Raw genomic sequence first — 12,152 nt, forward strand, 5'->3', positions numbered from 1 at the left:
TACGCTGCTTAGAACACACCTGTACTCATCAAGCACGGGAGTGCTCCTTGGCCATACAGACCTCTAGATACTAGATTTTCATTCAAAATTGAGCCCAAATACCACTAGAGATAAACACAGGTTCAACACATAGTCCTGCACTACCTTGTTACCTTTAGAATAAAACCTGAAAGTTAAGTTTTAAGGGGATCTTTTGGAGAAATTTGAGGAGGATAGCTAAGGTTCCAAATAAAGGTCAAGGATAACGGAATCAGGCCAAGTTGACGGGGTGCCTTCAACCAATTTTAACTGCAACCCAGCTTGAACATCTTCATCATCTCTTGGAGAAGTTTAAGGAAGTTTTCATAATGATTATAATCTTTCCTCTTAATTTAGATTGTATTAGGATCTTTGTAGAGGCTAAGCTTTTAACAGTTCATAGGATCATGAACCTTAAGTTTTTTTTGGTAGTTGATTTCTTTATTGTATATATTGACTCATTAATTGTTTTACGAATCATCTATGCATGTCTTCTTTATGCTTGTGATTGTTTGCTTAATTACCCAATTGCATACTTGAATTGCATGATTAGTATTGAAAAATCAATCATGCTAGGTTTTCACATAGATGATATCGAGTGCATGCCTAGAGATAGGGTTTATGGTGTCAAATCTTTTGGGCCAGGGTTAAACCTAATAGTGGGTTTTACAAAGTGTTATTGCAGTCATAAGGTGATTAGCATCGTCAAGCCCCTCATCTAGCTAAAAACTTAGTGAGTGGACCTTTATCTTATTTTTACTTTTATAAAGGTATTTTATAAAAATATTTAAAAATGGTTTATCTACTATATTTAATTAATAATACTATGTATGCTTTATTTTGACTTAAATAAACCTTTCATGTTGTTAAAACTATATTGCGATATTCATTATCTTGACTTACAAGAATTGTTTAATCTGTTTATATCTAGGCTTCAAATGAAATTCTAGTTGACTATATTTATAATTTTGTTCATGATATGCAAATGTGAAAGTTGATTCCTAAAACATGTTTGAATGATGTTCACACTGCTCAATATATTTGTAACCGACTTGATGTTTCACTGGTGATGGGAAGTCTGGAGCTTTGCCTATTACAATAAAGGTCCCCAAAATTTGGTCTACTAAGATGTGATGTGGTTGACTATATATTTCTAACTCATTCAAGAGGTGCGGAGAGAATCTAATAGAGAATTAAAGGGACACCTCTAGAAAAACTGAGACACCATGATTCACCACATGTGTAGACTTAGTGGACTATATACCAAGGTGGGCTAATTTTATTTTCTATTATTCCTAGAATGTACAACATTTGGCCGTGGCTAACCTCGACTTAGTGATTGTCACAACTAGGTTTATGAAAATTATTTGGCTAGCCCTCGAAAATGATTTGTGTTAAACAAACTTTAAACCTTTTCGTAATTTTTTTTTGTGTGTTTATTTAGAGTTATTTGAAGTTCAAAATTGTGAATTCTTAATCTTCTTTTATTTTACATAATTGTTTGTCATCTCATTGAGTAGTTATGTTACTCATTATATATCTTATTCCTATTTTCCAGGATTTAACTCTTAGTTTTGGTTGTGCATTAGTTGTGTCAAGCCTCATTAGTTATTCCAGACTACTTGCATTATTATGTTTGGTAATTTCTATGGTCCAGTATAGTAGGGGAATCCACTAGGGTATAAATCTGGATCTATTTTTCCATAAACTTTTATATATATCATGTGTATCTTACGTGTTCAATGCACTTGATTTATTTCTATCTATTTTAGAATTACCCAATAGTTTGAAAACTTTTTTTATTTTATTGAAACTGTGCAAGGATACTGTTAGCCTTATGATGTCTTGGAGTAGTAAATACGTGCATTACCTACTTCAAGATATCGTGGTGATTGTCACATGTCTAGCCTTGTCTTGAGGTGTGCCACTAAGTTCTTAAATGTATATATTTTTATATCATTATCAGCACACTTTGGATGTATATTTGATGAATTTTATCTCATCCGGTACTTAATTTAGTATTATTTTACATTCAGGCCATTTAGAGGGCACGTGTAGGTCAAGAAAGAAATTCAAGGTGTTTTGGAGCATTTTTTATACCAATCATACATTTTCCAAAAGGATACACGGTCGACACACGAGCATGTGAAAATTCTGAAAAACAAAAAAACTTTGAGAAAATAGTAAGATGCAACGGTAGACACACAGTCATGTGCCCAACAGTGTGAGCCCACATGTCTCAAATACATGGTCTTGTGAAGCCATGAATATTTAAGATTCATGACCTGGAATCTCATTTATAAAAGAGAGGCAAAGCTAGGTTTTGAGGTGACTTTTAAGAGATTTATAGAGCTTTTGGAGGAGATTTTTTGCTTGATTTTAAAGAAGAAAACCAATTTATCATTGCCAATTTAGCAAAGGGTTTTGCACTAAAATTAGAGTTTAAGGGAGTACTTTCCCAAAGAGATTCAAAGTGGCATCATCCATATCACTAGGGCGAGATTGAGGGATAACTCTATTGGATCAAGAAGATAACAAAGATAGAATGAGTCTTTATGTTTAATTGATTCATTGCTCTCTCTTTTGAATTGAATTGTATCCCTCTATCATGAAGAATTAAGTACTTTTCATATTCTGCCATTGATGAACCATAGGATTTTATTTATATTTGGACTTTGGATATTTGATACGGATAATTTAACTGAGAATGGAAGGAGAATACCTGATCTGGTCCTTGTGTGAGTTGATCTTGTAGATGAGCTGATTACAGTCCTTATGTGAGTTGATCTTGGAGATGAGCTGCAAGCAATCCGAGTCCACCACTGTTGCGGAGCCGCAAGACGGATACAGGATCCCAGTCACCTATGCCAACCAGCCTTCCATGGGATAGAGTTCACCACTCAATGAAGGAAAGAACCCCCAAAGAGATACAGAACACACTAAGAGAAGAAGATAACACTTCAGTCATTTGGGAAAGTTCACCCCCCACTCTTACAGCCATAAACAAACTATTTAAAACACCCCCACATTGGGAACGAAAACCCAAGCAAAAGCAGTCAACTAATACATATTATATTCTAATTAAGACCTTAATGATACTTAGCACCAAACAGAAAGAAAATAGCTGCAGGAATTCAGAAATATGCAGAAATCTGCCAGCATGACCCTTCCTCTTCAAGCATCAATATCTTTTGCTAGAAAACTCCGATTAAGATAAGGTTTGGGGCATTGGAAACTAGACATCCAAAGCTTTCCATCTATATATAATGCAGCTCTGTTTGCCAACCAGGTTGCTACAGATTCTTACTGCAATATTCCCTGAAATTAAGAGGTTGTCACACTTCTGTTTTTCTGCATCAAAATGTCCAGACTCTGGGCTTAAATGTCTTGCTCCTGCATCAAATATTGGTTTACAATTGAGTTCCTATTGATTGAGATTCAGTTATACATTATTGAATGCCATGATTTCTATTATAGCAAGAAGCTTGATTTCGTATTTAATGCATGTGTCAATGATTAAGAAGTCCTCCATACCTAGATCTAGCTCAGTTGATGAAGAGAGTTGTGCGTAAATCTAGAGGTATATGAATTAATTACCACAATTCTTCCAATTAGGGTTAACCTTACCTTCGAATTTCATTGAGTGTTCATGCAATCAAAGGAAGTCAGATTGGAGAGAGATCTCAATCTAGTTTCATATGTGATTAGTTTCTAGTAGCCTTGAGAAAAAGATTAATAATAATCAAGAAGTCCAAGTTTAATCCTTTTTCTGAAGTTCAAGGAGCGTTAATGCAGTCATAGGGAATTTAGGTTTGGAAAAGATTTTAATATAGTTCCGTATGAGATTAGTTATTCATCACCTTAAGAAAGAGATGAGCATATTTTAGGAATAACTGCGGTTTAATCTATTCAATATAATCCTATATCCTTGCCTAGAGCATTATCGGAAATCCTAGGGGATTCCTTGTCTAAATACCTTTTATTATGATTAATTTCTCCCCAATCACTTATTGTTAATTTACCTAGTATTACTTGCTTTAGTTTAGGTTTAAGTTTTTTTAAGAATAGAATCACCCATTATTTTGTAGACTAGATAAAATAAGAGTAGTAACTACTAGTACTCTTATTACTTGTGGAATTGATAACCCCACTTTCATAATACACTTTAATATTTGATAAGACGTGTGAACTTATACTAAGTGGGCCATTATACCATGTGCCAATCACAATTTGATTAGGGATAGAAGAGGAATGAGGTAGGGTAATCTTATTTCACCTTATCTTTTCATTTTGGCCTTCAAAATATTTCTACCATCCTAAATTACGCTTTGAGATTGTCCATAATTCATGGTTTTGATAATAAGTAGTCTATGAATTTCAACCACCTAATGTATGTAGACGATTTAATTATTATTGCTAATGCTTCTTAGAGGCCTGCTAGAAATTAATTATCAACATGTCCTAACATTTATAAAAACCTAACTAGTTAAATTGTAACTCTAATAAATCCACTATTCAATTACCTAGTTGGTGTTATAAGTGAATTGCTAAATCTATTAGCTCTACTTTAACTATGAGATGTGGTAATTTTAATTCCATCCTCTTATATTGGAGTTCCTATTTCCACTAAGCAATTGCATTCCTATTATTTTGTGCCAGGTCATTATAAACAGAGATGCTATGTCTATCAATTTCAGGTATCACTAAACCAATGCATCTCAACTGTTGGTAGAATTGTTCTGGTTAAAAGCGTCTTGCTTTCAATTCCTAATTACTTGGTTTCTTTCTATCCTATATTAAATGATATTCTAGATAATATCACCAAGCTTTGCTATCTAGGAACTTTCTCTATGGTAGGAGTGATAATGAGCGTAGTTTTCACTCCATTGGAAGAAGCAATACTACACTTGATAAATCTAAGGAGGGTCTTCGCATCAGAGATTTACATTATCTAGGATAAAATCAACATCTAAAAATATCTTTGTTTTTCTTAACTCTGATAAAAGTATTGGATTAATATTTGTAAAATGAAATATGGTGCTTTTCATGTTTGGAATTGCTTCAAAGTGTCGAACTTTTCTTGGTTTTGTAAGTTAATCTGCAAGATTGTTGATCTTATTAAATCAAACCTTTGAATTTGCGATTGAGACTTGTCCACCACTAACTTATGAAATGATCCCTACTGTTTTGATATGCTTTTAACTTTTAAACCCACTTTTACTAATATGCACCTTCCAATAGAGAATCTTTCCATCTTAGATCTAGTTTCTAGTCTTTTTCTAAATATAAATAGCATGACTAAACTTTTTTAGCACTAGCTAAATTGGAATAGATTGTCCAAGCTTGTTTTTACTAATTCCTATTTCAAGTACTATATTTCGTTGCCTTCCATTGCTAATGCTAATATTGTTTTGGTGATCTCCATGAGGTGTTTTGCTCTAGCAAATGGCAAGAATGGAATGCCATTTAGAGATTATAGGCTGCCCTTAATTTCAAGATATCTATTTGGAAGGTGTTCATGGCAATTTACCTAAATATGATTATCTATATCGGATTAATTTTGGTTAACCAAGAGGATGTATCTTTTGTGGACTTGTTATATATAGAGACAATAAAGCATATTGTTTGGAATTGTAATAAAGTAATAATTTGCTGGAACAGGATGATTTCCCATGTGGATATAAACTTAAATCATATTAAAAGTTTCTCTTTAATTATAAGTAGATTCAATTTATAATCATTATAACGCAAGGATTAGGAATTATCTCTACAAAGCTCTATTTGCTATTTGTAGTTAGCTCTTGAGAAAGCTCAACATAACTATATTTTCAAACATGAGGAGACAAATTTTCACAAGATATTCCTTCAAGGACTTCAATATTACAAAAAACCATTCTAAATATGACCATTTCAATTTTCGGGACCCCCTACATCTCATGCTTTCTTCTTACTCTAGCTCTATTTTCAATGACAGCTTCTTAGATTAGGGAGAATATCTATTGTGGTTTGGATTTTATTATTGTGAAGAATTGTAGTCTTGGCAAGATTAGTGGGTTACATTATAGAGACTAGCTTGCAAGTTGAAGTTACTACCTTTCAAATTGACTTGGAGCATTACACCTTGCAAGGGAAGGAATTTAATTAAGGCCAAACAAAATCCCGTGTGACTGCACAAGTTTGGTTCATATACTGCACAAAACTAACAAGGAAACTACTTGGAGATATTCAAAAATTGTCTCAAACATCAAACATATGCTAGTTACGATCAAGGTGTATTGCTAGAAGGGAATAGTAAAGAGAGCAAGCGGTTACCGATCGGTTGGTTGCCTTTGATCGGAGAAACCATGCTTTAACTTATTTTTAGAGGGATAAGCCTCCCTAAATGGTTCTTTGAAGTTGCACAAGATATGGGTCTTTGTTTTTAAATTACTTATGATACTGATTTAGTTCCTTATTCCTCTCCAAGCTTCATGTAAGCTCCTTTAATTGCTTATAAAAAAAAATTAAAAAAATATCATAATCAATAATAATTTAAATTTCCAAATAATTTAATAACTATCAATTACATCATAATTAAATTTATTTGCATCCCTCATAAAAACTGACCATTTTTTCAAATTGGCATGGAGTCATTAATATATCAAATATAACTAATTGAAACTATATACAACAAACTCATTTGCATGTGCAACTTTAATGGTATCTAATTGAAGATATGTAGGTACATATAATTCATGTAAATTGATAAGAATTTATCAATTATATATATAAAAAGGAAGTAAAGACAATAATCACATTTTTTTAAAAAAAGAAAAGAGATAGCCATTGTTTCAAAATGATGGATAAGTATTTTTCAATAAATGTGATTCATCCATTATTTTTTTTTTAAAAAAAAACTTGATGCGTTGAAGGGGTACTCAACTGCACCTGAAGATGATAGAGAGAAGTGAATCATCCAACCTTAACGTCAATAGATTACTTAATGGATTAATCGTTATTGCTGAATTGGATGTAGAGAACTCCGATTCTCCGATTCTTTAAAGTCATCGATGAATAAGCCAAAGAAATTGAAACTTCACTTGAATATCAGCACAGAATTGCTTTCTCCTGCAGGAAAATTCTCTAAGATTAGGTTTTTCTTTTTTGTAAAAAACAAATCTCATCATTATTTTTTTTAAAATTGTATCTTTAATATACAATAATAAAAATTATCATTCCGCTATCAACTTCAATTAGGAATAAATAAATAAATAAAAGTCTCTCTCTCTCTCTCTCTCTCTCTCTCTCTCTCTCTCTCTTCTAAAAAAAAGCAATTCCATATAAACAGAGACACAAAAGATTCTTTCTTATAATTATACATCGGAACAAAGAAGATCACAAAACCATCCAAAGTTTTATTCAAAACCATCCAAAGTTCGTTCTTTCCTCATCTTCCTCTTTCTAAATAAGTATACATCAACAAAATTACATACAACAATATAAACAAACAACGATTCACGCACAAACATTAATGTACATGAATGAAATTAAGCAAGCATTAATAAGGAATTAAAAACAATGAATATATCTACATATATAAATACATATATATATATATATATATATATATCAAGAGTGGGTGGAATTATGAGAGACAATAGATGGGACGTTCAAGGGAGGAAGAGAAGGAAGCATGAAGAAGGAGAAGAAGAAGCGAAAACGCCATGGCACCGAGCTTGCCACATGGAGCATCTCCTCCACTAATCTCATCACAAGCCCTGAGTACTCCTCCACCAATCCCACCACTACTCCCACTAATATCATCTTCTTCTTTTTCTTGCCAATGAATAGCTTGCTGATCTATTAAGTAAGTCTGTTTTTTTTTTTTGTGGATGAATGGTGTTTGGTCAAGCCAAAGATTACTACTCTCTTTTCTTGTTTCTTTCCAGATCTATCTCCTAATCTAGTATGCGTTAAGTACTAGCCATGTGCTTAGGGGCCGGGTAATCTTGCGTGCGTTGAACGGTGGGCGGTCAAAGGTACCATGTTTTGAGTGCATTTGAATGGTGGGTGGCCACTGGCAAGAAGAATCCTGGAAGATTGTTATTATTATTTAATCATATATATATATATATATATATATATATATTTGTTATAATTTTCTAAAGCACACAAAACATAGCATTACCCACCTCTCTTCCGCCAAGCTCTAATATACGTGCAAAAATTAAACATATATATATATATATATATATATACAGTTCCTGATCAATTGAAAAAAACTCATCAAATCGGAAGACTCAACCAATGTAGTTAAAAAAAATCTTGAAATTTTTGGTTTCAAAACTAAAATTTTTAGGAAAAATAACAACGATATATGGTTCCATACTTAAAAAAAAACAATACAAAAACAACTATACCATTAAATAAAAATTAAAATAAAAAAATAAAAATTGTTAGAACTTAGAACTTGTGAGCCGCCTAACACAAACAAAACCCAATCCTTCCGTCACAAAGCATTTGCAGCATGCTAATATATCTTGATATATATATATATATATTAATTATATTTAATTTAAAAACACTTTCGTAGCCAAACATTCAAACAAATACATACCACTTCAAACTTGCCGTCAACGCTCACCCAAAGTTGGTTCAAAAACCAACAACCCATAACCCAATTAAACAGTATATATACACACACTTCTCTAACCTTACCTCTTGCTTCTCCTTATCCGTCTCCTTTTTGCATGGGTTTTCTTCTTAACTCTGAAGGTCTAATGATCCCTAAATCTCTTCTCCTTCTTCTCATCATCATAGACCTCATCTACTTCTCCATCACCATCCTTCTCTTCTACTTAGGGTTATATCCTTCATATGACAGGCCACAACCTCCTTCATGGGAAGACATCCAACTTGTCTTTGATATAACACCTCCAAAGTCCAACCAAGCTTCACCACCTTTCATGATCAAGAGCCAACTTCCTGTTCTAAACTTTGCAACCATTAAACAAAGAAGGTGGTCATCAATGGAGGATGGCGATCATGATGATAAGGAGAAGACCATGTGTATTGTTTGTTTAGGGAGCTTGGAAGGTGAAGATGAAGTTAGAGAGCTTGGAAATTGCATCCATGTGTTCCACAAGGAGTGCTTAGACAAGTGGGTGGATATTGGTCACCATACTTGTCCTATGTGTAGGTCTCTCCTCTTGCCTTCAAAGTCCTCCAAGGGAGATAGATGGAGGTTTTTTAGTACTATGGTTAAGCTTTGGTAGAAGAGTAAGAGTTTTAGCTACTTAATTAAGTACTAATTATATGATTCAATTTGTTCATAAATAATGAAGTGAAATTCAATTTAATTATAACCATTTATATGTAAGAAAGGTGGATTATGTTATGTAGGATTACTACTGTTCTTATTATTTATCAATGATGTATTTGTAATGAAACCACTACTTGCTTTGTTTTTTTCCCCTATGTTATTTATGAAAAATTTTGGGAGAATGTATTATGTATGTTGGAAAATCATATCCTTGTGTGAAAGTAGAAAAGGAAGTGAATAAGCTCATCAAAGTTCTAAATTTTTTTGACTCCATAAAATTAAGTATTTCATTATGTTGTAAGTAATGTTATTAGAAAAGAAAATTCAATGTCTCTTCTTAGTAAAAAAAAAAAAAAATTATATTTGCATGATTGAGATAAAAGTATTGGGTTCATAATATCATTCCATATATATTTGTATATATTTTTTCTAACTTAATTGTTTGTTAGTCAGCCCACCTAATGGGACTTGAAATTGAAGGTAAGAAAATGGGAGACCATTCCCAAACCCACACGCGTTTAACTACTTTGGTTATAAAAATCAAAGATCACAACCTTCTTGACTTGATATTTATTCAGGTGGGGACGCAGACAGCATCATAACACCATTGCGTTTACAATATTTTCCTTACTATTTCTTTTTAAAATTAAGTAAATAAACTTTGATTTCCTCATGGGAAAGAAAGAAAAAAGTAATAATAATTGGATAACAAAAATAATATGATGAAAAGGTTGTGATTAAATATAGCATAAAAATAAAAAACTAAAAATAAATGAACCAGAAAAAAGAAAGTGCGAGTATAGTAGCGAAAGAGCTCAACTAATTATAAAAAATATCCAAACAAAAAATATATATAGGTTATTTGATTTATTCAGTATGACTACGCCTAACACAGCGTTATATATATTATAATTCAAACATGTTTGGTAATAGAAAATAATATTAAAATTGTGTCAAATCAAATGAGGGAAAAAGGAACCAGAAATAAGAAGACGTTTAAGTCAACCCATATATATATATTCATCCTTTGTAATAACATCTAGTGATGTAGTATATGAAAGACTAGTTGAATAAAACTAATCTGGAGACAATAAATCATAAATCTAATAGAAAGAAAATAATTGTGAAATTAACATAAATAATGTGATCAAATGTTGTGATTATATATACATATCATTAAACAAAAGGCTTGTTTGAAAATAATGAGAGTAACAAAACTATATATATATTACTAATTGTTGGGGTTTTTTTTTTGGACAAAAGTGACAAGCGCTTTCAAAAAGACATGCGGAGGTACACTAGCTATGGTGGTTTAATGATTTTGTAAGGATTTATTATATGGGGCAGGCTAACAAGCAGGGTAATAAAAGCCTAATACATACGACTAAAATAATATATCAGGGACCATAACCCCATAATGGTAAATCCCCCATAGTTGTTAGTTATTAAACTAAGAATATGGAAACAATATATATATATATGGGTTATTTGTTTTATTCTAATGTAACCAAGATTAAGTCTGTATTGCATCATAATTCAACATGTTAGATAAACAGTAATATAATAGACAGATATTAATTAAGAGAAAGGAAAAGGACCAAGAAGTCCTTGTTTGTATTGCATCTAGCCATGGAGGACTTTAGAAAAGTAAAATACCCACCAAATCGCTAACTCTTGAAAACATACCTCATTCCTCTCTAAAATTTTAAATTTACCATTTTAACGTTATTCTTGTTTTTTCATCTCTCCCAAGTTGCCAACATTGGCTTTAGCGAACTCTGCCAATGGCTTAGGTGAGCTAACATGAGGCCAAGTAACCCCACTGAGTTCACTTGGACATTAGCCTTGTCCAAGAATCACCATCTAACCAGACTCGTTGTGATCAGAGCAAGTTGCCAAAAAGATCTGGAGTTTTAAAATAGGTAAAATTCTCTATCATTAGAGAGATTTTCTCTTTGATTTGGTTATCAACAAGAAACAAACTTTGAAGACTCCTTAGCTCGATAATCTCTGGCAAGATTTATCTAGATAATTGATTACGAGATACATTTAAAAGCAAAAGCCTTGATCTACTCAAATCCTCAATGATCTGGCTCGAGATCAATGCTAAGATACTAATGGAGTTGAAATTGAGATCCATGAGCTTATTAGAAAAATCATCTCTTGTTGAGAGCTAGTACTTGAGAGCATTGAATGAGAGATCCAGCATCATCAGCAAAGACGAGATACTTGTTCATTAGCGGCCATATTCCCAGCAAGGTTCAAAATGAAGAAACTCGAGAAGGAAGAACCACATTCCTAATGGTCCCAACATGGAAAAGCCCTGCCAAAATCTCCCCAAAAAATTTAGTGAAGTTGAAATCGAGATGCGTGAGGATGGAGGAAGAAGATGGAACTAGTTGGGGAGAGAGAAGATCATTAACCCCTTGTTTGGTTGGAGGAGTTTGTGGGGGTAAGGGGGAGTTTGGAGGAGTATAGGTTGTTTGGTTGGGGGGTTTGGAGGGGTGATGCATCCCCCCCTCCCCCCTCTCCTCTCCTTCCCTTCCTCCCCAATTCATCTAAATATATTACAATTGTATTCCATATAAAAACAATTCTCTAACCCTAGGTTCCAGCCATTCCCTCTTTCTCTCATCTTCCCAGACAATCAATTCACCTGTCGTTCTTGCAAACAAAAACTCATTTAGCACGAGATCAACTCCATTGCTTGATTTCCTATTGTTGCTACTCCATCAAGGTAAGTGCTTGAACCAGGATCTCATAGTTATTAACATTTGCTTTACATAAGCTTTCCATAATTACAACAACTGAACTTGTAAAATTTGCTATGCAA

At 32.9% G+C, this 12,152-nt stretch overlaps 1 protein-coding gene across 1 annotated transcript; it reads left to right on the top strand.

The window, feature by feature from the left end:
- Nucleotides 1–8,592: 8,592 nt before the first annotated feature.
- Nucleotides 8,593–9,507, top strand: LOC120283606 (E3 ubiquitin-protein ligase RHA1B-like). The gene has a single exon (XM_039290311.1). The coding sequence runs from the start codon at nucleotides 8,748–8,750 to the stop codon at nucleotides 9,270–9,272; it is 525 nt and encodes a 174-aa protein (XP_039146245.1). The 5' UTR covers nucleotides 8,593–8,747; the 3' UTR covers nucleotides 9,273–9,507.
- The last annotated feature ends 2,645 nt before the right edge of the window (nucleotides 9,508–12,152 follow it).

The sequence above is a fragment of the Dioscorea cayenensis genome, chromosome 19 (assembly GCF_009730915.1).
Source record: "Dioscorea cayenensis subsp. rotundata cultivar TDr96_F1 chromosome 19, TDr96_F1_v2_PseudoChromosome.rev07_lg8_w22 25.fasta, whole genome shotgun sequence".
NCBI lineage: Eukaryota > Viridiplantae > Streptophyta > Magnoliopsida > Dioscoreales > Dioscoreaceae > Dioscorea > Dioscorea cayenensis.